The sequence below is a fragment of the Phaethon aethereus genome (assembly GCF_964289735.1).
Source record: "Phaethon aethereus genome assembly, chromosome: 5".
NCBI classification, from domain to species: domain Eukaryota; kingdom Metazoa; phylum Chordata; class Aves; order Phaethontiformes; family Phaethontidae; genus Phaethon; species Phaethon aethereus.
Genome location: NC_138579.1, coordinates 66,132,637 through 66,160,334, shown reverse-complemented (window position 1 = coordinate 66,160,334; position 27,698 = coordinate 66,132,637). Strand labels below are relative to the sequence as shown.

The following is a 27,698-nucleotide window of genomic DNA, read 5'->3' as shown; positions in this document are numbered from 1 at the left end:
GACAGATTCTGATACTCCCCTGGATGAGGCTTTAGTATTGTAAGACCAAGGATGTGATGCCATAAGAACAAACTAAAACTGACAAGTTTTCTACTGATGTCTGGGAGCCAGGATAAGAACTTCTATATATTTCTTATATTATGTCGCTTTTGTTACAATTTCTATACAGAGAAGAAAAAGTTGGTTTTATCAGGTCATGGATATTGTCTTTTTCAGACAGACACGTGCTTGCTTTGCTACCACTCTAAGCTACTCAGAAGACATATTTAGATTTAACATAGTGCTGACCGTCAGGCAATACGAGACAGTCCTCAGAAGAGTTTAGGTGTACTATGATGCCTTTTTTGGGGATTTGACAACAATGGGTTGATAATATCTATGCTAGTTTTATTGTTTTTTAATCCTGTAATTTAGTAGCATCAATTATGTGACAGGTTCAGTTCATCTTCTTAATGCCTTTTTAAAAATACTTTTCTTGTTACAGTTGTGGGACATTCAGAGTGTAGCATACTTCACACCCTATTATTTGTGAATCATACAACAAATATGCAATTATCTAATATCTTGTGGTAATAATAGCTTGGTTTGGTGATATGTTGGCATAATGAAGTAATACTTTAGAGTGAGATGTCCCGTCCCGATTGATTTGAATATTGAATGAAAACCAAGAAATACTCACCTTCAAAGCAAAAGATATGCAGACTTACCCTTCTCTGATTATGACTCAATACATTCAGTCATTCCCAGGTCAGCCAGGTTCAGTAGCAGATAGGACTCTGGTGATATTTCTTAATCTCAGATGTCAAATTGCATAAACAAAAATCTACATATTAGACTAACCATATGACTTGCCTGCAGAACACAATAAGCAAATAAGTTGTTTACATTTGATGCCTTTCCAACCATCAGGTTGTCCTTACTCTTTGTGTCTAGCATATTTTAGTTTGTAGTGCCATGAATGAAAAAAAGGACACAGGAGACAGTAAAATTAGACGCAACTGTTGGCAAGGGTTTCCATGATTCAGGGGAAAAAAAGTGGAAAAAGGGAAAATATAGGCTGAAAGTTAGGAAACCTTTTTTTTTTTAACATTCTGATTTTGGTAGACTCTGAAAATACCTCACAGCAGTGGTGGCAGAAGTTCCAGGGCTTTGAGCCATTGTGAAACTTAAAGGGCTGAAACACTATAAACAGTACAGCAGAAAACAGTGAGGTCTTAGCAGGAAAAAGATAATAGAATATTCAATAAAATTTTTCTTCTTGAATTTCTAAATTTCTCTAAGCATGTCTGGAACAATTTTCATCAAGTGGAGGGGTTTCTCATTTCCTCAGCTGAAAAATAGTACTATTTATTTTTTGTAATGATTTAGGTTGAATCACATTAGCACCAGAGCATGTGAAAGAAGAGAGAGGAAGAATTATACTGAACAGACTGTTTTATTCACATTTGAGCAGAACTAATGTAGAAGCTAGGATGAAACAGCAATTTTATTTTTCCAATTTCCAAATATTAAAATAATTTGGAGATTGGAAATATTTGGGAAAAAAATTGGAAAATTTTTGCTACAAGACAAACCTAATATATTTTGTAGCGGTAGGAGTTTAAATAGCAAGGAAATGTCTGTCTTCAACATTTTAACATGTATGTATATCTCTGCTTCTAGTAACCCAATTATTTTGTTAATACCTGCTATCCTAAAGATATGAGACAGATGGGTTAGAAATGGAGGTGTGGATACATCTCTAAATTCTGAAGCAGGGTAGGCGTTTTGAAAATCTGTAACGCGCGTTATGTTCGAAGGTGATGCCCTTAACCAGTCAGCAGGCTCTGGCAGCGGAGGCCGCTCGACCTGAGCGCGCCCGCGCGGGCGCTGCTGGCAGCACGACGCCTGGGTCTGCTGGGTTACGGCTGTAATCTGGGTATTTGTGTAGGTACAGCTCTACTGGCTGGACTCAGTTGTTATATTCTGCAGCTTTGTCGTGGCTTCAGTCTTTCACCCAAAACGTGACCCTGATGGCGCTTACCGCTGGGCTCCCTCCACGGGCGGGGGGAAGATAAATCTTGCCAGCGCGCGTTTCGGTCCCAGTCGCTCTGTTCTCTGGCTGAAGGGGTTTGTTCCTCTCCATGAAATTTCACAAAATGTACGGGGTCCCACCCGCGTCAGGCTGGAGTTGACTTTTGCGACCAGGCCGTGTCACCAGGGTGCCCTTTGGCATTGGAGGAGGGCGGAGGCGGCCGCTCTGGGCTGCCTTGTTTGGGAAGCTTTGCAGCACTCACTGCAGCGAAGGAGCTTTAGATTCCCTTAGCAGAAATCACAACTATTTTCTTACTACAGTCTACATTATCGATACAACATCCGGGCCCTCCCAGGTCAGCATAACTGCTTATTGCTTTGGCTTTTCTCCCTGCCCTAATAAATACTCACAAGATCAGCACTTAACTTGCATTGTCCACAAACCAGATACGTGCCTGGTCACCGGGCCATGGATTCAGTGCCTCCTTTTTGTTTTCTTAGTGTCTCTGAGCAATTCAGCAGAGTCAGGATTTAACTTGTAGTAACACAGAAGATTCTTAGGTGCTTGTGGTGCTGGGTAGCAACTGGTGAGGAACTTAGGATCTTGGCAGTAAGTGAAGGGTTAGTCAAGCACCTGAGTCCCCTAACTAGTTTTATCACCTTTACCTTGACTTTTTAAGATGCTAGTTTGAAAAATTATTTACTCATATATTAAAAAAAAATCATGGTATAGTTTAGTAATGCAATAAATCTAGATTAGTACTGTTAGATTTTTGAGAAGTGCCACATGACATGTTCTTATTAGGACAAGTCACATTTATCTTTAAGAACAGCATAGGAGCAGTTGATTCAACTAGCTAAGCTTATACCACGTTATTTGCCCTTCTACAGCTAGTAGAAATGTTGAGGGGACATTGGCAATTCTAGATCATACTGCCAGCTGATCTCACTATGCACGTTCTTAGCACAATTATAGGATTCCAGCTTGAATTTAAAAATAATTTTCCTGCGGCATGTCTCTGCCTAGAAATGCACTAGTCCTAGGTTTATGTCTGATTTGTGTGCACGTTTATGTATGTGTACGTTGTGTGCGCATGGTTATGTATATAGAATCGAATGACCTGGGACTATTTTCTCATTTTGTTGCCTCTGGGTTAATTAAAAAAAAGTTTTACAAGTTCCATTTCTAAAACTTGATTATAGCTGATCAGTGAACTTTAGTAAACTAAGTTACGAAGCAGTGTAATAGACTTTCAGAGGATACCCATTGACAGTTTTGTCAGAAAAAGTAGAAATATCTCAGTTCTGTGTCAACTGAGATAAGAGCTTAGAGTGAAATTTCCTATAGATGTCATGATGTTGGTAGGTTGGTTGTTATTAAACAGCAGAATTACATGTGAAGTTCTGAAACAACTGTGAGATTAAAACATACAGATAGCTGAGACAGAACTGTTAACCTGACTGTATTGTAAGAAATGTTGGAAAAAAGCATTGCTAGTTATCTGAGGAGACTAGTTTTAACAGTACTGTATTTAAGAGTAATAACATTCAGGTCATAGTCAAAAGTTTTAGATGTGCAGTAGAAAAGCAGACCAAAGGCAGTATTATATAAATGTATATAAATGATGAAGAATGTCAGAACTGAAAAGGGTAATGTTAGCTATCAGAAAAAGGATGGGTTTTGTGTGAATGGATTTCCTATTAAAGACTGAATCCTCTAGAACTGGTGTGAAAAGTCAACTCTACATGCAGAGGCCAAGTCCATATATATGCAGTCTATATTTGAATATTTTTAAAGAGTTTAGTAACTTCCTTTTCAGAAGATGTCTGTTCCATATTACAACTGTATAAATCCAGTAAGGATTCATTGCTCTGAGTAAAGTGCCTACTGAATGATAGCTTGAAGAAGAAAAAAGGCTCAACGCACCTATCTGTATGTTGGCGAGGAGGAGTTATTTTTTGGTGGCGTCAGTCCCAGGGTTTCGTACAGTCCTTCCTCGTGATGATAACTCTTTGCTTTAGTGGCCTGTGCACTTTTCAGTGGATGAATAAAAGTTGGTTTAGTTTTTTTTTGTTTGGGTCATTATTTTCAGTGTCACGTTAACACATGATGATTCAACTTGCTGTGTCATTTCCTGGGGCCAGGTATCTACACCAGCTGCAAGTTTTCAGAAATCTCTTTTTGTTCCTTTACTCACCGATGGAAACTGATCGTTGCATCTTTTTCCTGACGAGTCACTGATTCTACACAGCCAAGAGTCTGCCAAAAAGATGCTAGATTGTTTTGGTGTATTTATGAAGAATACGTTAAAAAGTAAGAGGAAATAAATGCAAAGGGCCTGATTCTCTAGCTGCTAGCTGTGTAGAAACCAGCACTGCTACTATTTTGTGGGCTGTTAAAGTAGGTCAGGCATTTAAGTCTACTTAAGTGGTCATAACCTGCTATAGTCATATAAGTACTGACAATGCAATTTTTATTTGAACTGTTAATAAATCAAGCCTGAACCACGGGATCGTACGTTATTTTCAGTAGGTAGGGGTGAAACATTCCAAACAAATATTTTGCACAAATTATGAAGGCCAGATAAATAAAAAATTTTCCTTGGCTTCCCCAAAATCCCCAAGATTTTGTGTTTGTTTTTGTTCCTTTCACCCCAGCCCCCCAGTCTGAAACATAGTGTTTAGAGAAAGCGAATGCAAAACACATAACGTAAATGCCATTTGAGTATGGAGAACAGTTGTACCTGACGAAGGCTGTATTTCAGCCACAGCTTATCTTCTGATCAGCTTTAATGCCTATATGATTTTTTCAAATAGCATTGATAATTCAGAATTGGCTGAGATCAGATAAAAGGTTAGGTACTATTATAGTATATTCTATATATGCACACTATAATTATATATACTTTCTTTAGGTAATCTGACCATTCTCTTTGATCATTAATAAACTACTTCCCTCCCACTGAATTTCTAGCTAAAAAATGCTCATATTTAGATAGAGAAAAAGCAGCATTGCAGTGCTCTGTTACCGTTATCGATGATTTCCATCTCATTTAGCTATCTTATAAATATCAAGACTTTTATCTTCAACTTCCACATATGTTGATTTAGAATTGTGATGAATCTTATTCTCACTTGAATACAGACCAGATTTATGTGTACACATCTGCCACCAAGAATATCTTTAAAATATTGCTTCAGAAGCACCCGGGCAATCATGCGCTTTGCAAGTGTACTTTGTAAAGCAGTATTTAATGTTTATGGTGCATGAAAAGGAATACAATCTACTATTTTCTTAATTACTGCTGCTTTAAAAAAATAGGGAAACCCATGAGGCTATGACCTTCTCATCATCTTACCTAACTTGCTTAGAATTTACAGGAGGGTGCCTTAAGACATTAATTGCACTTTACAGCAGGAAAGTTTAAAAAAAAGAAAGAGTGGCTTGAGGAAAATAACTGACGACAGATTTGCTGAAAGAGACATCTAAGTTTGTCTTAAACTGAAGACTGTATTTCAACTTTCCCTTTTGTTTTAAAGGTGGGTTTCTTTGGTTGGTTGGTTTGGTTTGTGTGGGGTTTTTTTTTTCAGTCGGGGACATTTATGTACCATAAATAATTTAAATCTTTATAAAAGTTTTATTTCAAAGTCAGGCTTTGTAAGCCTAGTGGGAAAACAGAATCAATTTTACTTTGTCCTGACATAGTACATATTATTCAGTGAGAAATAAACTCAATCCTTATTTTGAAGACTAAAAGCGTAACTTCTAATATTTAAGGAAATCACAGTCAGAGGTGGAGTGATCTCTGGTGTGCAAGTCTTTCTAGTTACTAGGCATTTGTCTCTGTTGTGTACTGAAAATTAAAATCTGTTGAAATGCTTACTATAATCTATTAAATCATGTCAGCAAGAATAATAGAAGAGTCAACAGCTGACTAAACTTAAAACTATAAGTGAATGCCATTCCCTGAAAACAAATTATATTGGTGTTTACACCGACACTACGTCAGTAGGCTGATGGTAAAAGCAATATAACTTGCCATTGGAGTTCTACAGATGACCTTAACATGAAGAGTATTGCTAAATTGTTCTGGTTTATAACGAAAATTTTTAAAAGCACGTTCATGTGCTAAAATGATAAATATTCATTTTAATGCCAGGTGGATATGCTGATAATGACACTTTATTTTGCAGAATGGTGTAACTGGTATAACCTAATATTCGGAGAACAGATTTAATCAGTGTATAATTACTTAATGCGGTTTCCTAGGAATGGGTTTAACTTATTTTGAGCTCATATAATTATACTGCAAAATGAGTAGAGAACCCTGACAGCTTTTGAGGATCAAAAGACTTCAGAAAGGCACTGGGATTTCACGGTGTTTGTGGCAGGGTGGTACAGTGGTGACATGTCACGTTCACCGAGTCAATTTCTTCCAGAATTGCACTGTAGTACAAAACCGGCATCCAAGTTCAGCGTAAGTAAATCGCTCAGTTCGGAGCTTATTTTTCTGTCTGCAAGAATCTACTCTCCCTCCACACCCACATAATTTGATCTTGAGTTTAACATTTCACCGTTTTCCTGCTAAAATTCCTTCTCTTACTTTCTCCTACGTGGTGAGGGGTGATGCCATCCATCTTAAAGCTATATGTTTCATTCAGGTACCTAGATGTAGATTAGGTATTATTTTAATGGAAATCTCCTCTGTATTCAGAGGAATTATGCTGATGCAGTCTTGTTGGTATTTGGTCCAATTGCTTTACGTCTTGCAGTTTTTTCTTAATTGCACAAATAATTTTCTTGTTAGCTGATCAAGGAGTTTGCTGATATTCATCAGGACAAAATTTGGTATTTGTGTTTGCATATATTGTGTGTTTTCGAATATGAAAGAAGCGTTATTATGTCATGGTGGAAATATTTATTTACTTTTCTTTAATCTAACATTAACTTCAGAAAAAACACTATGCTTTTCATATAATACTACGGCTGCAGAGTATGGGCATGCTGATGTGGAAAAGTGAATTTACTTCTAGAATGGCCTGCCTATCCATACTTACAATTATATTGCATATATGTGTGTGAAACTCTCCAAAGTGTTTATCAAATACATGGGAGACTAAATTTTGGTTATTGGAAATTCAAGAAGGGAAGAATAAGAAAACCAACTGACTATGGATCTTTTCTTAAACACAATCCTGAGAATCCTGTTAATATTAAAGAAGTGTAAAATTGAAGGTATATTCAGTTTGTGGAAGAATATAGGAATCCTTGAGTAATCTAAGTGAATCATTATTAGACCACTGTATTTACAAATGTACCTTTTTTTCACTTCAGTTGCACTTCATTGGTCTAAATGACACACGTTTGCAACGTCGAAATAGGGGCCATCAAAATAGATGGTCTACTCTGAGGGCTTGTTAGTTATCGCAGAGATGCAGGGTTGAATTTTGCTGTCTTCAAATACATAGGCAGCGTTCTTGGACACAGTGCTAAGAGTCAAAGCATGATATCAGAGATAATATTGGCCAGAGTTTAAAATCGTTGAAGGATATAGTAGTTAATAGATCTGATAGGTATGTCTCGTATCTTCAGTCTTCTTTCCTTCTTTAAAAATTATCTTCTAACAGTTCTGAGGGTTTAGGTTGTTTTGTGGCAACACTGTGGGAAGTTGTTGGCGCTTTGTCTCTTCCTCCCTGCCTAGCGTGTCATAAAATAGAATATGAAGGAAAATATAAGTGCGTGCATAGTTTATATTAATTTTAATTTTAAAATGTTCTAGTTTATGCAAATTGGTATGTATCAGTATTTATAAGATAGTAGAGTGAAACCTGTGCCAACTGCGTACACATGGGGCAGCATAATTGGCTGCTTGGGACAGATGACCTTTAAATGCTCACGTTAAACTGGAATTACTGGTGGTAGTGTTACCTTAAATTGATCATTAAGACAACGTTACCACTCGCAGGTAATTTTTCTTAAATGTAGGGTTTAACTTTACACAAAAGCAGCCTCATGGCGATTTTTGTCATGCTTAAAGAGGAGTGGAAGTGATGACCATATTGAAACTACCTGTTTACTTTAGTAGGAGGAAATTCCTCCTTGACCTCTGTTCATCGGCAAATTAAAATGGGAATATTCTCTGAAGCTTGTCAGGCTGATTACACATAATGTTGTTACTGCTGAGGTGAGCCAGCCCTTCTACAGTCGTGTATACCTTGTTTAAAATCATGCCACAGCTGGAGCGGTAACAAAAAAACTATAGATGTTGCTATATAGAACTCAATGCATGAGATTTACATTGCATGTAATGACCAGAATGTCAATATTTATGAGGTATTGTAGCAGTAGCTAGATTTAATTCATATAGGTTCTTTTATTCAATTTGACAGAAAAAATTTAACCAAACCCTCGGTGTAAATAATGCTATATTCTGGAAGGTTCATAATCCTGGCCTATAGATTTTCCTGTAAAGCCATGATGAGTTTGCCTCCATGACCTCTATTTGAGAGAAATTATTTTTTATGACATTAAGTATCAATATGAAGGATAACCAGATTACTTACGAGTGCTGTTTAGTTACTAGTAGATAAACATAGCTGAGTCATGGTGTTATCTCCTTACAGTACCTTCACGCCATGCCATCTTAGAGTTGTTTTCAGAGGTACTTCTTATTCCCCCACTAGATGGGCAGTTTTTCCTTTCCTCTCACGGATGAATGTAGTTGCAGCAGTCTGAAATCACAGTTTCTTGAAATAAAGTTCACCCATATATTGGGGAAAAAAAAAAAGGGGCTGGGGTGGGGCAAAATTTATCAAGAGAATAAAATATTTTACTGACAGCTGAGCTTTTTATCTACCAGCTACAGAAGGTATTAGAAAGATTGTAGTTTTTATTTTACCATCCTGGGAAAACTTAACAATTTTTTTGGGATAGAGGGAAGTATCTCCTCTTCTGTTTTCAGCTTTCCCCTAGAAGAGAAATTCTATTGTAAAATTAAACAGTGGACCTAGCAATTATGCTGAAGGTCTTCCTTGAAAGTGTTGGGTGATATGTTGCGGAGCAAAAGATCTCAGTTCTTATTTTGCAGTAGCAAGCAGAAATTTGAGATGTTTTGTGTTTCCTTAGAGATGCAAACTCAAAGAACCCTACGCTTTTTAGTTTGCAACATTCTAAGCAAAATACAATTATTGCTGAAACTTCAATATAACGTTGAGATTCTTTGCTTAAAGTCTTGTGTTGATAAGAGAGATGTTTTATACACTTTAGTCTCTTCTAGGTGTCCAAAGTATCATTTAATATAGAATAATTTTCTTTTTTCATCAATTATATGTTGTGATCTGTCTATTGCTAAAATATATAGGACTGATATTAAATAGCATACTTGATTTGCTTTACTAAGTTTCTTTACTAAAATGTGTTTTCAAAATACATTTACAAAGTGTTAAGATTCCTGTTTACCTTCAGGGTCTTGGATCTGATAATAAAATAATACTAATATGTTGCCGAGTTGAAGTTCTTTTTTTCCTCCTCCTTAGAACCAGAGGTACAGCAAAAAGGAAAAAAATAAAATTAAATTAAAATTAAGTCGTAGAAGGAATGGATGTTTCAATTCACTGATCAGTCTTCCTCAAAATGATAATTTTAAATGAAAAATTATGTTGTTTTAGAATTAAGTATAACTTTTTTTTCTGAAATGGAGTATGAGCATTGAATCTGTAGTTCATTCAACCTAAAACAATATGCGTTGGATTTATTTCACTGTGGATTTTACAAAAACTTCAAAATGTATAGTTACATTCCAAGTAAAAATTACTACTTTGAAAAAGATAGAATATTTTGTCTTATCCATTAATTAATAATTAGGTTTGATTCCTCTTAGCATATTCCTCAGTTCTAGTTTATACTGTAAGGACATTTAAGTGAGGAAAAATTGTGTGGAATGGAATAAATTTTATAAAGTTAAACTAGATCTGAAGCATCCTCCCCTCAAATTACTGGGTGTCACAAAACTTCATACTTTCAAAGTTTGGCTTGGTTTCTTGCATGGAATATCTTTTAAAACAAGAGAAGTCTCAGGCTATGTACCATCACTCATGTTAAATCCAACCTATCTGTCTCCTCTTCATCACAGACAATTCAGCATTTGCAGTGTTTCAGTCTGATAATTTGCATATTCAGGTGCAGCACATCATTTTGACATATAAAACATTATTTGTCTACGTTAGGAGAAATTACATAGGTGAACAGGGACACACACTCCAATTTGGAATGTATAAAGAGCATTGGAATTAATTCAATTTGGATGAACTAAGACTGTTTTCAGATGCATTGAGTCATGTTTTGAGAAGATCTCATGCTTTTATTTTCTGTGTTAGGCAGGGCTATGAAGAACTGGAAAAACAGCTGAAAGAAGTCTTTAAGGAAAGGAGCAATATCCTTCGTCAGCTGTCGAAGACTTCTAAAGAACTTGAAGGAATTAAAATAAACCTCCAGGTTAGGTTCTGTCTCTCTGTTTCTGTAAGATTACTTACCTTGACTTTTTCATATCGGTGTCTATTTATTACAAAAAATGTGGGTATCTTTTTCTTTTTAAAAATGTGAAAAATTATTTTGTTGATCTTGTACTCAACATAAGCCTGATGTTTTCATGTAAAATGTAATCCTAATGAGTTGGGCCCTTTGTCCACTTACTCAAAAAAAAAAAAAAAAAAGAAGAAAATAGAGCATAGTAGAACAAAAAAGGAAGGGAAGGAAAAAGAATAAGCTGTCTTAGTGGAGTTACCACACTTTTGTCCTGGCAGCTACTATAAAAAGATTTCCTCTGCTGTTGCAGGTTGCATCTTTGCTGATGAGTTACACAAACTCAGCCTAGTTTAGCTGTTTGTTTTACCTACTTGACGTGCCATCTACACGGACAGACTGGATTTACCGCAGGGCATTACTTTACAAGTTTAAATGAGAAATTGTGTTAGATAAACCTGCAGCTCGAGCTGAGACACCTCTGTTTAACCTGAGAGGTTTTGAGGTATCATGGATAGACTCGAAGGGCAATAGTCAGATTAACTCTGGAGTCAAATCAGCTCCTCAGAGTGAAAAGTAGATTAAAAATCCTGCTCTGGATTTGAAGTCCGGAAATCACCAGATGTTCACTTAAGAACATGCCTGTCTTTTCCAGATACACTCTGTCGGTCTGGTGAAAACGTTCAGACTCACTATCAGCTGAGATTTGTCTCTATGTCACGCCATCTTAAAGGGCAGTATTTTCCTGACATTGCGTTTTTATCACCATATTGATGTAAGCTAAGTGGGGAAAAATACAAGGAGAAGAATCCCTGTAATTCTCCACAGGAGAACGCTGGCACTGTGTCTCAATCCTGTGCTACGGTATATTGTTATATTGTCTTATATTTCAGACTTCTCTGGTTCTAATTAACGTGAACTGTGGCCTATTGAACCTTTTCTCTTTTTTTTTTTTGAAGTGCTTTAACACTCTTTATTATTGTAGGTGTGTTCTTCTTTTTAGAGAAATGTGCTTCTCCTTGTAACAAAGTTATTTGAGAATGAGATTTCTTATGCAGCACAGTCAAAGGTAGTACTCAGCAAAATGACGCTATGAGATATTTTAGACTCGATACTGCAGAGATCCAGATATAGGCAAAGAGATATAGTATTATCTTCTGTATATACACACTTACCTTTACCATACAATCCTAATGCTTTATTCATTTGTTTGTTTCTAAATCTACTTATTTTTGATCAGCTCTCATTTAAAAATTGAAAACCAGCTGTGTACAGTTAGCTCTGAGTTATGCTAAAAGAAAAGTCAGGCTATTCCTCTGCTTCTCGCAAGTGGTAATATCTGTAATTCACCGGGAGTGTTTTGTGAAAGAGGACCAAATGAATCATTTCACAGATCTCTTTGGTAATAGAGTTCTTCCTTTGCCATCAGTCTTTGAAAAACGATGAAGCATCAGCCAAAAGTGATGTGCAGAAACTTCTGGAACTGGGCCAAAAGCAAAGGTAAGACCCCCACCTCTTCCTTTCTCCTTCCGTTTCCAGACTGAAAACTGTCAGACTAGGAAATTGCACCTTTTTTTTTTTTACTTTAGAATACAGTAGTGTTTGTAGATTAAAGTCTGCTGTAACAGTAAAATAAGGGCAGAGAATGCTGTTTTGGGAAGTTTTTGAAACAAATGACATAGTACTTGATATTGGACATATGTTGGGAAAAGATATTAAAATGCTGTAGTGAGGTATCTGCCAAAGAAAGGGATTTTTGGTTTCTTAGGAAGCTTTAGTAATGAAATTTTCTCTTAAAAAGAAAAAAATCAGAAGTTTTAGAAAATTACTGGTGGATGGTAATGCCCAGTTAATTAAATTATTCCAGTGTCTCAAACTGAATTTGGAGATGATATAAATATTTATTCAGTCCTTTCAATTAAATACTCATGCATGTAGACACTCAAAATCATTAGTCATTGTGCAAATGTAGGAATACTTGCACTGGGTATCTGTGAGGAATGCAGCTAGGAAGAGAGAGAAGTATTTGCTTCAAATTATTCATTGGGCACTTAAGAAATAGAGTTTCTGCGAACTTGCGTTCCCAGCCTAGTCCTTAGACTCAAGTCCCCTGGTGCTTCATCGCAAGTAACTCTCATCATTCTACTTCTCTTAATTCTTGGAATTCGGATCCACAAATAACATCAATACGCCTTTAATAACAAGAAAATATAACTAATACAAGGATCACTTTTGCTGAAACAATATTATATAATGCATGCATCCCTATTTCATCTTTTTCCTTAGGAAAAAAAATATTTTAAAAACTCAATAAAGTTCACGCTTCTTTCCTTGTTAGGAATGCAATAGTTAAATCCTATGGCCATCTTATTGCTGATGTTGTATGTAACAGAAGTACCTATGAAACTGCATACCTATAGAGAAGGCTTCTGATAAAATGACCTTCAGTTCTATAATACACAACAAATAGGACCCACAATACAATACTCATAGAAGCTCTCGCTTTTACTTTGATTGACAAGGATCAGATACGTAAGTGTCTTTCAGGTATTCCAGACAAATGATGAAAGCAAGACTTGAGCTAATGTCCTATTCAAACACTTACATGGTTTGGGTGTAACTGAAGGTGAAGTTAGTAAGTCTCAGCATGGTAGCTGCCCTTGTCACGACTCCATCTTTCATACATGAATATGTTTTTGTAGTGGTTTCATTGTTGTGCAGCTTTTATGAAACAGCGACATCGATTGATTAAAAGTATTGCGGATGATGTAGTAAATAGATCCTAGTTGCAGATAAGAAAATTGAGTCTGCTAAGGGAAGATTTTACTGCATACTGCAAGTACCCTTCCTAATCTCCTCCTTAAAATCACCCCTTAAAGTCTCTCAAGGTCCACCCAAAAGTACATATTGACTTTTGCTTCTAAGGGATTTAGCTATTGAGTATACTGCACAACAGCGGTTCCCAGAGATAGACCCTGGATCTGTGCAATGTGCTGCTGAGCAGCCCTCACCCTCCTTCAAAAAATAAAAGGCTTTTACAATATACTCCAAGAAAATGCCTTGGAGCTACTCCGGGAACTTGACAGCTGTTTACAGGCTTACTGGATTTTACTTCCAGAGAGGTGTAGAAGTTCAGTGTAAGAAAGAGGTGTTAAAAATGTACCAGGGAATCTCCTTCATAGAATTTCGCTAAGGACAGGTCGCAGTTTATTTACCAAGAGCCTCAGGCTGTACTTCATCTGGAGTAAGTGAAGAACAGTGAACATACTGTTGTGCTTAAATCTATTGTTATTTGAACCAAAATTCAAAATATGTCCCAATATTAATGCTACGATCTACTTTCTTTGGCCAAACATGAGCTGCATTTGGTCTGTGAGCACTATTTTGATTATTCTCTGCAAAGATGGATGATACAGTGAAGTTTAGAGTGCTAGAATCTCAGCTTATGTAAGTAGATGTAGTTCTGTTGACTTAAAATTAGTTGTTTTCTTAAATCCCTTTTGTGTGAATTCTTCAGTACTTCCCAAGTTGCAAGTAAAACGTGGTCACTTACTATGATGTCTCAAGTTTTATTCTTTCAATCTACCATCAGCACCTTGAAACGATCGCACCTGTCTGTACGGTAAGGGAGTTGTATTGTGCTGATGGCATGTTCTTTTCATGCTGCTCAATCACTGTTTCAATTAAATCTGTTCTGTATTAGTGTTCCTAAAATTGCTAAAAGTAGTAGGGTTATTGGCTAACAAGACAGATGATCCAGCAGCTCAAAGGTCCTGTTATTGTATGAACTAGATGGTTTCCATTCCAGTTTAGTTTGCACTGGGCTAAATTATTACCTGTGTGCAAGTCTAGTTTCATGTTGGTCTTCTGTGGAGGTTTATCCATGCAAGCCACAGCCCTGAAAAAGCTCTGCAGTTTAAATATGTCACTCTTCTACTTTGCCACAGCTCCAAAGTGTGTCATATGCTGTGAGTAGAAAGACATGGGCGGCGGAGGATCTCAGCCCGCTGCGGTTAAGAGAAATTCTTACTGCGTCAGTAATGCAAAGGTTTTTGTGATTCAAATAAAACCCAATCCAAGCAATTATCTTCTTGCTTTTCTTCTTGTATGCCAGAATCTGCCACGGAACTTTGTGTTGCTTGTCTCTAGGAAGAGCTGGGTGAAGGCTGAATTTTATCAGAGCTTTATTTATTTATTTATTCATTTATTTAAAACCAGGTATAAACTAGTTCTTATTGATAAGTGTGGTTCCATTTCAGTGCATTTTCAGTTGCCCGCTTTCCTTGCTTTTTCGGTGCCGATCTTTTTTCTAGAAATTATACCCTGGCAGATGTTTTGCACAGCAAGCAACTCAGTAGATGTAAAAGGTGGCCAGCTTCCGTCATAGATAATTTGTCTTGCATTGGCATTATAGTTCATGGGGTCGTTATGATTTTATTAGTGAGACACGTATACACAATACATCTGTCTGTTACTCAGAATAATTAAAGGTGTCTTTTCTTGAAAACGAAGAATTATTTCTTAATGGACATTTGTGATGAAGTTTGTGTTTTGTGTTTTCAACAAACTAGGGAAGAATTGAAATCTCTCCAGGAGGCCTTTCAAAAGCAGCTTAATGAGGCAACTGAGAAAGCAGAAAAGCAGCAGGCTACAGTGAGTGATTCCCTGTACCTCTTTCATTATTTTTGGGGTTTTTTCTTCTTTTTTTTTAATCCTTCTCCCTTGAGAATTTGTCATTATGTCAAATAAATTTGCATGTAAAAAACTTGTAGAGTACTAACACGTACTTGACATCCAAGCTTCAGAAGAAGGTAAAAAAAGTTTGTATGTTCAACAGCGCTAATATTGCTCTCTTCACTAATTTCTGTGGGATTTAGGGGTGTGTATGCACTTCTGGAGATTTGGGTCTGGAGACTCAGGCCTTTCAGTGATAAACTAATCTTTATGGACCCTCGTGTCTCATCTATACCGACGTACGCTGTCATACACCCATTGACTTTTTTGGAATCACTACCAATTTTTAGCATCCAGATAGAATCATAGTAGAGGGTCTGGATTTTGACCATCGTAGATCTAATTATCACTATAGGAAGGTATTAAGTCCTGTTAAGTTTTCATGCTTTAATGAAATTCTGTTTCTGGGTAAATCGTACAATTGGTTGGATTTTTATGTAGCATTGTAACGCCGTGGGGCATAAATAGCCCCATTTTGTCATTGTAGAAAAAACCCAAACAGTAGAATCATGTTTTCTGTTTAATCCTAAGATGTATAAAGGACATTTTTCTGATGTTTTTAGTAGTATTCCGACAACCTGAACACCACTGAGCGTAAGTTGACTAGATAATCTCCAGAGGTCCTTTCAGACCTCAAGTGTTCTGTGATTCTAACTTTGGACTTATAAAACCTTCTAGAAACTTGTTTTCAGATCTGTTTTTAGTTTTATTGGATAATTACTGATTTATTTAGTAATATTTTACTGTCTTCCAGACTCACAAAACAAGAGTTCCTCCAAGACAGAGGCTTATAAATAATTACTAAATTTAGCAAATATTTACAAATGCCTTATTTTGTGTGAATGTGAATAGGATGTGGCTTTATGCCGTTGGTGAACAGGATTTGAGAGAGCATATTTTACATGCTACTTTCTTATTAGAAACCATGTCTATTTTGAACTAAAGTATTCCTTTTGCAGGTTTCTTTTAATTAACATGATTTTTTGAAAACACTTCTTTTCAGGTGCGCAGACACATTCACACTAGCTTTATCAGCACAATGAATTCTAGTCCTACAAATTCAAGGTGGAAAACACATTTCGTTAATTAATCTGTGTATTAGATTTTGATATTCAACACTATTTCAGCTGTGGATTAAATAAACCTCAGATGTAGTGAATGGCTTATTTGCTCTGTTTTTCTTTGTGATATAGTGCTTTTTTTAGTTGGAACAGCAGTGCTTGTGTAAATTAAGTCCACACCATAGCACTGGGGATGAGCACAAGTTCTGTTCTACACAAGTGAAACAGAATCTACTGTTAACTGTAAGTAAAAATATTACCTAGTGCAGAAAGCAAGAAAAACCCATCTGAGATTATAACAGAATTTGGCTTGGAGTGTTGTCAGCTGGTTAGAGAAATTGAATTCTTGAGCTGTATTCTAAAACTTGGCAATAATAGAATACTAAATTTGCCGCTGATTTTAAGGAAAGCAGAACTGTGTCCTTGGGTTGTGGCATTTATTTCTTTATGCCTCAGGGTACAATGTACATAATGAAACTCACCAGTACAATGAGACTGAATGAATATTCAAAAAGTGCTTCAGGAATTCTCAGATGAAAGCTGCAATAGAAAATGGAGATAAATATTATTACTGTCACACAGGGTTACTTTATACCTGGCTTCTCCACACGTTTCATGTTTTTCTGAAAGTTTTTTCTCAAAGAAGGTCTAGGTACTTTGAGGCAAGCCTAGCTAGAGAATGGGAGCTTGAATTTAATTCTAATTTAATGAATTGTGAGTCTTGTTCCTAATCCAATTTAAGCACATTTTATTCTACAGGATTTGGTGAAGTAAATCTTGATTTTCATCAGAGTAAATAAGAATAGAGTTGCGTTTCTCAAAGCCACGTGAACGAAACACTGGAGGGGGAGTGGAAATACATATTTCTTTTCTGCACTTGCCGAGGAGGCATAGGACAATGCTTACTGTATGTTAAATTGCTGTATATATTCAACAGGGAACACCTGCCTGAAGGTGTTCTTTATTAGGTAAATGCAAAAGTGTAAGTAAGAATTTAGAAAAATTAAGTCAAATTACATGAAAAATAACCTGGGAAGTATTCAAGGACTCTGACCAAATGAAAAGAACAAAGGAGATGCCATAGCAATACATTACACTTTCAATACATTACACTTTCCATCCAAGTCTTGTGCAAAGTCTGGCAAGACTCTTCGCTATCAGTTGCACAAATGATTCATCAGAAACAATGTGATCAACGTTATTGTGCATGCTTATCCATTCTTTTGGCCCTTTAAGACCACAGAAGCCAAGGATGGTCTGTGGGCAGCTAAAAAGTTGCCATTCTGAGGAATCTGCTGAAGTGTTGGTGCGTACCGTCTTTCAGAGAGCAGCCAGTAGAGCTGCTGCTAGTTGGTAACAACTTTCTGAGGGTAGAAACAGCAACTCAGGCTTGAGGAAACAAAAAGGAGGTGTAAAGGTATTCCTGGCCTTCACAGTACTGATCACACTGAGGATTGACCTGGGGGCCCTTGGCAGGAGCGAGCACTCCCTTTCTGGGTTCTTTGTCTTCTGCATCTGTAGGACTAACATACGAAGACGAGCAGCAGTCTCTCTTGGGACAGGTGTTTTCTAGAAAGTATATGGCAGACCTTGGATAAATGTATGCCTGTTTTGTCAGCTGCTCTATCTGGGACAGTAAAATGTGCAGGGGAATATACTAGTTATGATAAGGACGGTTTAAATTTTAGAGTAGTTCTGTGTTGCAAAGCTCAAGGTTCATACAGTCTTCCAGAAAGCCTTGGGTTTTGAGGGAGCTTCTCTACAGACCATCTCATACTAGAACTTTGGATTATTTGTATACCAAAAAGCATTTCTTAGATAAAGCTTGTTAGTCAGAAGCACCATATTGCGTTTAGTTACACAACAGGTATATAAAATGTGTAAGACACAATGCCAAATAACATGTTGTCCTCTTTAAAAATCAATGAAGGCTGCCAGAGCTTTTTGGTCTGAATTTAATATCAAATACCTAAGCACTTTATAATAGGTTGTTAATGCAGTGAAAAAACCATGTAAAGCTATATCTCTAAATGTGAAGTGCAACCACTTCTTCCAGAAACAGGATTAGGAGCCATGGGCTAAGTTTCACTTTTGTTACCAAAGAGGCAAAGGGCAAATGACACCTCTAACTTGAAAGTGTTTTTTTTTTCTCCAGTGAATTTGAATAAATAGGGTAAGTAGTGATTCTATATCACTGCATTAGATTAACAGGCTTTTAGAGCATTTCGGAGAAGGTCCCTCCACTTGACTGTGCTTCATTCTAGCTGCTTCTATCTTAAGAAATAGTTATTTTTTTAGGAAGTGACCTTGAGGTTTGCAAAGTTGTTTCCCATTAACTGCAATTAAAGTGTATGAAAAGAGCTGGGTAGCTCTGGATGAGGGAGAAAGTAACGAATGAAACGGGGAAATATGCAAAAAGAGTTTGGCTAGGTAGAGTAAGCTCAATCTGCCTTTTACATTTTGTTTCTGTTAATATTTTATATCATGCTAACAATGTTTAACAATGGTGATGGAATTGTTTGATACAATTATAGTAAGTCTGTCAAGGTAAAGGAGAAAATATGTCTGTATAAACTCCTTTTTCCCTGTTGCTTAGTGTTCACAATGGAAAATGGCAATTAAGGTGACTTAATTATGCATGACACATAAAAATAAACAATAAGTGGGCCCATGTGAACCGCATGAGATTCAACAAGGCCAAGTGCAAGGTCCTGCACCTAGGTTGGGGCAACCCCCGGTATCAGTACCCCCTGGCTGGGGGATGAAGGGTTTGAGAGCAGTCCTGCTGAGAAGGACTTGGTGGTACTGGTGGATGAGAAGCTGGACGTGAGCCAGCAATGTGCCCTCACAGCCCAGAAGGCCAACCGTGTCCTGGGCTGCATCCAAAGCAGCGTGGCCAGCAGGGCGAGGGAGGGGATTCTGCCCCTCTGCTCCACTCTGGTGAGACCCCACCTGGAGTCCTGCATCCAGCTCTGGAGCCCTCGGCACAGGAGAGACATGGACCTGTTGGAGTGGGGCCAGAGGAGGCCACAAAAATGATCAGAGGGCTGGAACAGCTCTGCTGTGAGGACAGGCTGAGAGAGTTGGGGTGGTTCAGCCTGGAGGAGAGAAGGCTCCAGGAAGACCTTACTGCAGCCTCCCAGTGCTTAAAGGGGGCCTGTAAGAAAGATGGAGATGGACTTTTTAGCAGGGCCTGCAGTGATAGAACATGGAGTAATTGTTGTAACTAAAAGAGTGCATATTTTGACTAGATATAAGGAAGAAATTTTTCAGAGAGAGTGGTGAGCCACTGGCACAGGTTGCCCAGAGAGGTAGTAGATACCCAAACCCTCGAAATATTCAAGGTCAGGTTGGGACTCTGAGCAACCTGATCTATTTGAAGATGCCCCCACTTGTTGCAGGGGGGTCAGACTAGATGACCTTAAAGATCCCTTCCAACCCAAAGATTTTACGATTTTTAAATCAATAGGGTTTTTCTTGGTAATAAAACACTAACAGAATACACAGAATTTGAGATATGCACCACCGAACAAGAATCTCAAGAACTATCACAAACTCGTGCCTGCAGTGTTTTTAATAAAAAGATCAGATGTTCATTCCACTTCAAAAATAGTTATTTTGTTTAGTAACAGTCCTTATAACAGGTCCTAAAGTCCTAAATATGCCTGTGACAAAAATCTATTTCTTAATTAAAATAGAACTTACAGCTTAAAAGTTACACTCATCTAAGAAGTCCTAGTAGGTAAAAAATATACTTTGCTTTTAGAAGTATCTATCACTTTGTAGAGAACTTTTTTCCAAAGGAAAGAGTATTTCCTATGTTTTAGGTAATAGCCTAACCAGTTCTCTCTGGCTTTTGGAGTCAATCCCTGTACTACAACTTGAAAATTTTCAAGACCATGAAAATTAGTATTGAGTATGTTTGGGTTTCCAGATATTGCCAAAATACTTGTTAATGAATTTATTCCAGTCCCATCTTAATTGCTCATGTGTTAGTCCTGAGCAAGACATAAGAAGTCTGGAGGTAAGTAAATAAGTATACAGCTGAGCTTTGGCTGTGTGGTAGTGATGCTACATTGGTATTCTTCCACTCTTCGTCTGTAGTGAATAGCTAAGTATTGTCTGACTCCTAGAATTAGATCACTGCCATCTGCTAAAGCATTCTGTATTTCGGTAGGGGAAAATTTAATTTGAACATTTCAAGGTCACAAACCGCTGTGAGTAAAGGCCACTGGATGGAAGCTGTTGCCTTTAATAAACATAATGAGCTCTGAAACACAAAGCTCTGAGTACCTTGGATGGCTGTCTCCAGGAGACAGAAGCGGTGTCCTTGCTTAATATCGCAAAGTTCAGCCTTAGAACAATACATTTCATTATGTATTTTCATAATTACAGCTAGATAGTAATTAAAGGCAGCTGACATTTGGAAAGAGGTGAATGTCAAACAAGAACAAAGAATGGGTAGAATGGAGGAATAGATATAGAAAGTTTCTTAGTTTCAATTTTTCAGTTTCAGTGCATTTTAATTTAGAGCTGGGTATAAATGTCCATCCTTGTTTATTATGCTATCAGGATTTGGTGACTGAAAGTAGAATTTTTACATCTCTTCTGGGAAATGGTGTTATGCCTTGTCCTTGGGACTGACTGAAAGCATCATGCAAATGGTCTGATACAGACCGATCTGCCTTAAAGCATGAAATTATACACATAGATGCACTTAAATGGTTGTGTCTATATTAGCTCCAGCAGCCAAGCCTTATAAATCCCTCCTATGTAGCTCTCTATAACTATACTTTATGACTATGTGGCTTTTCAGCTGTTAGAGATTTAGTAGAAGAGCTTTAAAAATGCCATTATAATGTGAAAGCAAAAATGAATGACTCTCTAATTAATGCTGGTATTATTTTTTTAAAAAGAACAGGATTTAAATTTTTTTTAGTTATTCAGTTAAGCTAAAACAGTAAGTTTGCGCTATTTAAGACATCCATGTGTATGTGAATAGTAATTAACAAAAATTACCGGTTTAACTAACATTGATTTCTGGTTAAATTAACAGTACTGTGCTGTCTTAAATATCTCTCCACTAGAAGATCTAAGCTAATGCTTACAGGCTATGTATAGAGAGCACACAGACAATAATTTTGATATCATATCTCCTTAATTATTTCATATATATTCAGGTTTAGAAGTGAAGTGCTTTGAATTAATATTAATATTCTCTAGAGAGTTAGGATTAAGACAGGGAATGCTCTTTAATTGAGGTCAGTATATTATTTTTGTCTTTAATGATAGCTGAACAGCTGAAAAACCAAAACCCACCAGGTGAACAGCTATTTTATTTTTTTCCCTGATCTTATCTTTTGATTGTTCCCTTTATTGTTGTGCAAAAACTTCATATTTATTGTGCAATATACATGGACTGAATTTCACTATGTGTGGTTGTGATTGCTAGGCAAGTGCTGAATACCTTAATCTTCCGCTAAAATGTCACCCGCAGCAGTAGCTGCATGTACAGTTAGTATTCCCACAGCCAAACCACTTAGACAAAATTTTGGAAGAGTTTGCAAATAAAGTTCCATCTATGCATGTCAGTTGGCACTAGTCTCATGGACCCCCTACCTACTTTTCTTAAGTGATGATAGTGCTCTCTGACTTCTCTATTGATACCCATGAGAGTGATGTCAAGTCCAGTGATGGTTTTTAAATTACTGACATCTGTCTACTTGAGCGTGGACATGATTCTAAGAACAGCTGCCATATGTAAATTTACTGTCATTTTTTATCTGCATAACATCCAAACCATTAATCTCTAGATCAATGTCTCTCAGAATCTAGATCTGTTTAACAGCGATTTTGTTTTTCTTGACAAGTCTGCTGCAATGTCAGATGAATTGTAATTTCCCATGAACATAGGTAGGCTTTTGTATCAATGGGGGAGAGAATGTGCCATGGGACATTGGGTGTATATAGTACATGTAATATGTTGATAGTCATATGTATGACTGTTTTGCTAGTTAAGGTATCCAAGAGCATCCTCCTTCAAAGTGAAAGGAATGTGTTCTTTCAGTCCTAGTTGTTTATAATTACATTCTCCTTTCTCCCATTATGTTCCGTAAGCCGGGAAGAAAGCTCAGTCCTGAAAGAAACTTAGACTGATTTGTAAAAACCATCTTTTAAATTGTGTGTGATTAAATTCCATCTTAAAACTAAGATCAGAATTTCTACTTTCTAAGGCAAGTCATTGAATTGAATAGGAACTAAAGACCGGATCTGAATGCTTTCACTTTGTTTCACACGTGAGTTTGATCAGAATCGAGGGGTTTATCTCATTAGGACCAGTACTGTAGCATTCAAATCAAATAACTGTGTTAGAAACCTATTGATAGATGTTGTGTTCTTAGAGGGTTAAAAAATCTTAGATCATGAAATCAGTTAATATAGTTGTAAAAACCTTTATTGGTATATAAGCAGAGGTTTTAAAAAATAACTTATTGCTAGAAACAGATCAGGGTGGTTTTGGGTTGGGGGGACGGTGGTGGTGTTTTCTCTTTTTTTCTTTTGTTTTTGTTGTTTGTTTTTTTCCCCAAAGCTGTGAGTAGAGTAAAAAAATAATTAATAGTTAAACTGATGTTAAGGTACATTTCAACTCATGCTCAACGTTTCTTTACACTTGTAGATTAACTTTTTGAAGACTGAAATGGAAAGGAAGAGCAAAATGATTCGTGACCTCCAAAATGAGGTAAGAGGAACATTTGATTGTCATCTCCATTCAGAGTTTACACTGAAAGAGATTATGGTTTGGCTTCATATTTAAAACACATGTTGTTGTAGTAGAAGGACAAAACTCTAGTAAAACACTCTAAACACAAAAACAATCAAAAATGACAGTGTGCATTTAGAAATGGTATTTTATTGACTGCAACTGTTGACTCCTTGCTACTGGTGCATAGGTCCATAGTACAGCTCTGTAACTTTTGCCGTACTTATGAGTTGTGCTTTTTCACAAAGGAAAAATTAATTCAGTTCTATAGATTATTGATACACAGTGAAACTTTACCACAGTGTTATTACCAGCTTTTAAAAAAAAAACAGCAAGAGGAGGAGAAAGGAAATTCAGTCTCAGAATTGAGACTCTTAATAGAATTTTAAAAAACGCATTTCTAAAACATTTTCTTAAGCTGTATATGTCATGAATATTAATCCCATGTTTTATTTATTTTTTGTTAGTATTAAACTGAATTTATTTGAAATTTGGTCTTGGAATAGAAACGTAAAATATTTGAGCAGCATCGTGTTTTTGACTCCTTACCTTTTTCTCCCTAAACAATTTGTCTAAATTAGGATATAGTTTGCCTTTGCATTGCTTCATTTTGCAAAGAACCTTGCACGTGAAAATATTTTATTCAGATGAGCTCTTGTTCTTTTACCAACCAGGCTTCTTCTCTTTATCTGTTCTGTTAAATTCTTACATTTTGCTCTTCTAAACTGTCTGTGTTGGAGGTGTATGAAAACTTGATGTTAACGTACTTAAACAGTGATCTCTGTCTTTGGTCTATGAGAGCGTATATATACGGTCAATCTGAAAAAAGTGCAGGTTACTCTTTAACTCGCAACGGAAATGTTGTCTTTTTCAGTTGCTCATGTTACTTAAGCCACTTTCTCAGTTGTCTTCATCTATAGTCACAACCGCCTGGCTTTCTCTTCCCACCTGTGATTATTGGATGCTTTGCAATTGTGCCTGTAAATTCTAATAAATCATATCAGTTCAATCCTATTGACCAGCCATAAAAAAATCCTCCATTATTGTACACAAAGACATACATTCTTCATTAGTCAACATTCAAACCACCTGATGGCTAATGATTTTCTTAGACTTGTGTAATATTTAGTGTATTTATAGCACATTTTGGAAAAGCTGCTTTGAAAGGAATCTTTCTTTTTGGCATCAAAAGTATTTGTTTCTCAATCTAAAGATGGAGTGATTCAGCAACACTTCATGTCTTTATACCTTCCTGCCTGAAGTGGCAAGAGCTGACTGGGTAAACTGGGTGTACCGTGTTGCAAGCATTTTAGGTCTGTCACAGGGCCTTTCAGAGAAACATCTAATTTACTTACCTACAATTTTATGTTTCCAATTGTGTGTTGGTCTGCAGAGTGACTAAACATCTCCCTCACTACCTAAAATGAAGAGGCAATTAAGAACGCTCAACATGCCTTCAGTTCAAAACATAGTTATGTTGACTTGGATACCCACCAGTTCACATACATTTTACATCTGTGTTTCTCTCATCTTCTTGGGGGGGAAGGCAGGGAGGGAAGTCAGGTGAAATTTTGGGGTGCATCACAAATAAACTCAGGCCAGCGGCAAACCCCAGGAGTCACCGTGATCTGGTGGATGGCACTCGGGGTGTGGCACAAGTAGTGTGACTCTTCCCATCTTTTGAACTACAGGAATGTGAGAAATGCTCAAGGGTCCATCGCTCTCGGTATCTTGTCTCCGACAACGGCAACAGCAAATGCTATTACGGCACAGCACGTGAGCCTGCCTCGCTTCCCACAGCATCTGCAGTCACTGGGTTTGGGATGTTAGAAGATACATCCCTGCCTATTGCCTGTAGCGCATGTTTATGAATCTGCTGCCCATTAATTTATCTAAATCCTTTTTTGATAATGGTTACCGCCACAACTTCTTACACTCTGAAATTCCCTCTTTGTTGTTTGTGTTTAACTTGAAATTTGTTTATGTCCTTTCCTGTTCTCCACCCTTGAGCAAGTTTTTCTACATTATGAGATTTTCCCTGCGTAGCCTTCTTAGCTTTGTAGAGTCATTCAAGTTTTGGGGGGCCTTGAATACACCATTTTTTAACAGCTTCTAGGGAGTTTGTATGTTTTTTGGTCATTTGACCGCTCCTTTCAGAATTTCTTATTATTTGCCTTATTTATACATCATAGTCTTCCATCTTTCATGAGATTAAATGTCTGCAGGCTGGATTTATATGTGTTTTGCTGTCCTGCCACAGTAGTACCCCTTATTGCAATTTGTTAGCAGTTGCAAACAGTCTGCCATTAGTTCCTCTTCAACTCACCCCAAGGAATCCCTTGAAAACAAACCAGAATAATGTCTTTTCTTGGGGGCTGCAGGGCTGGCTGCAGTCATTTTACTGTGTAGTTTCTTTCAGTCACATTGCGAATGTTGCTAAATGAAGCTTCGGTCTTGTTGGGTATCTATGCTATGTGAGGAATTAAAAAGGTTATGATTTCTCTTTAGTATCTTGGCAAGTCATTAGAGAATAGATAAACGCACAGGGGAAAAGTATAAAAACATAAAGCCTAACCTTTTTCTATATAAAATTATAAAATTTTACTTCTAAAAGTAAACATGCAAACTGAGTGGCTGACATTTATAAGACCTTAAATATTTAAGGAGTACTTTTGATATGTATCTCCACTCTCCTGCCACACCCAGCCGCGATTTTTGTGTTTTTAGGGAAGTACTTCTGCTACAAAAGAGCAGAGATGATGAATAGCGGCTTTGTGAGTCACTGAGTGAACAGTTCCTAGAGTCCTGTATAAATGTTATTTGGAGCATCTGTGATCGAGACTTCTCAAATTGGAAAAAAGAAATAGCACATTGAAAAATGATAACTAACCTTAGAGGTAATGATTAAACTAGAGATACAGGTTTAGATGGGAGGTAGAACACATCACGCAAATAAAGCAAATGTCCAGTTTCCTGAGGCTTTCAATGATGTGTGTTCTAGCCTAGCTCACCTGCTTCTCCTTCCTCCTCCATATGTCCAAATTACATGGGACTTAGTGGTTTAACCCCAGCCCACAACTAAGCCCCACGCAGCTGCTCATTCACTCCCCCACAGCAGGATGGGGGAGAGAACTGGGAGGGTAAGAGGGAGAAAACTCACGGGTTGAGGTAAAGACAGTTTAACAGGGAAAGCAAAAGCCGTGCACAAGCAAAGCCAAACGAGGAACGAGGAATCCATTCACCGCTTCCCACGGGCAGGCAGGGGCTCAGCCATCTCCAGGGGAGCCGGGCTCCTGCACGCGTAACGGTGACTTGGGAAGACAGACGCCATCACTCTGGATGTCCCCCGCTTCTTCCTTCTTCGTCCCAGCTTTATATACCGAGCATGACATCGTATGGTATGGAATATCCCTTTGGTCAGCTGGGGTCAGCTCTCCCGGCTGTGCCCCCTCCCGGCTCCCCGTGCACCCCCAGCCCTCTCGCTGGCAGCCCAGCCTGAAAAGCTGGACAGTCCTTGACTGCTCAGCAACAGCTGGAAACATCAGCATGTTACCAACATTATTTTCATCCCAAATCCAAAACATAGCCTCACCCTAGCTTCTGTGAAGAAAATTAACTCTATCCCAGCTGAAACCAGGACAAACTATCATTAAAATGTTTCTGGAATTATTCAACAAGATCTGTCTGATATGTATTACTTATCTCTTTTAGGTCATAAAATTAAAAAGGGGAGGCAGTTAACTGATGATAAGAAAAAGACCACATTCTTCTCTAGGGAAATAGCAAATTAATGTCTAAATGCTCTAAATGGAACTACAGAACCTTCCAGAACTTTCTGCAAGTATTTCAAACTTGATGTGGGAGTAAAAGGATTAAATCTTGCAGAAGGAGTGTGATAACAAAGACGTTATTAAGGGAAAGAGACAATATCATATGCAGCAAAGAGGAAATGAGGTGTAGAAAGAATGCAATAAGGATTTGGTCCTCTAGGTTTTCAAACTGGCATGAGAAGCGATAAAAGCCTGCTTCCTCCCCACCCCCACCCAACTGCCCCCCTCCCCAAGATAAAAGTGCTTTGCACATCTATATAGTTAATAGCAGCAATGATATGTAGATTAAAAAAAAAAAAAACAAAAAACACAAAAAGGGAAAAAGTTTGGTGCACATACTTGACAGTGCTTGCATTCTGGTGATCTATCCACCATTCTTTTATTACTACCCTATCCAAAAGCATTCACTTAGATAAATACTGGAAAAATCTGTGCAAGTGATCTGCTTTTTGTTTGTTCCTAATTTAATCAACGTATTCCCCCTCCCCTCCTTTTTTTTTTTCTTCATATGGTCAACTTGCAAGATGTTCTAAGAGCTGGAGAAGATTGTGGACTGCTGTGGTTTAACCTGGCAGGCGGCTAAGCACCAGACAGCTGTTCCCCTGGTGGGATGGGGGAGAGAATTGGGGGACGGGCAGTAAAATTTGTGGGTTCAGACAAAGACAGTTTAATAGGGCAGAAAAGGAAGGGGACAAAAAAAAAAAAATACACAGAACAAGCGATGCACAGTGCAAGGGCTCCCAACCCGCTGGCCGAGGCCCAGCCGTCCCCGAGCAGCG

The 27,698-nt window shown here is 37.5% G+C and overlaps 1 protein-coding gene across 1 annotated transcript in view; it reads left to right on the top strand.

Moving 5' to 3' along the window:
• The window catches only part of LUZP2 (leucine zipper protein 2), a gene marked incomplete at its 5' end in the record, with an annotated part of 196,561 nt that overhangs the window by 73,315 nt on the left and 95,548 nt on the right, over positions 1-27,698 (top strand). The window contains 4 exons of the mRNA XM_082000822.1: positions 10,390-10,507; positions 11,964-12,034; positions 15,106-15,187; positions 23,006-23,068. Coding sequence (XP_081856948.1) covers positions 10,390-10,507; positions 11,964-12,034; positions 15,106-15,187; positions 23,006-23,068 — 334 coding nt within the window. The remainder of the gene's footprint in view (positions 1-10,389; positions 10,508-11,963; positions 12,035-15,105; positions 15,188-23,005; positions 23,069-27,698) is intronic.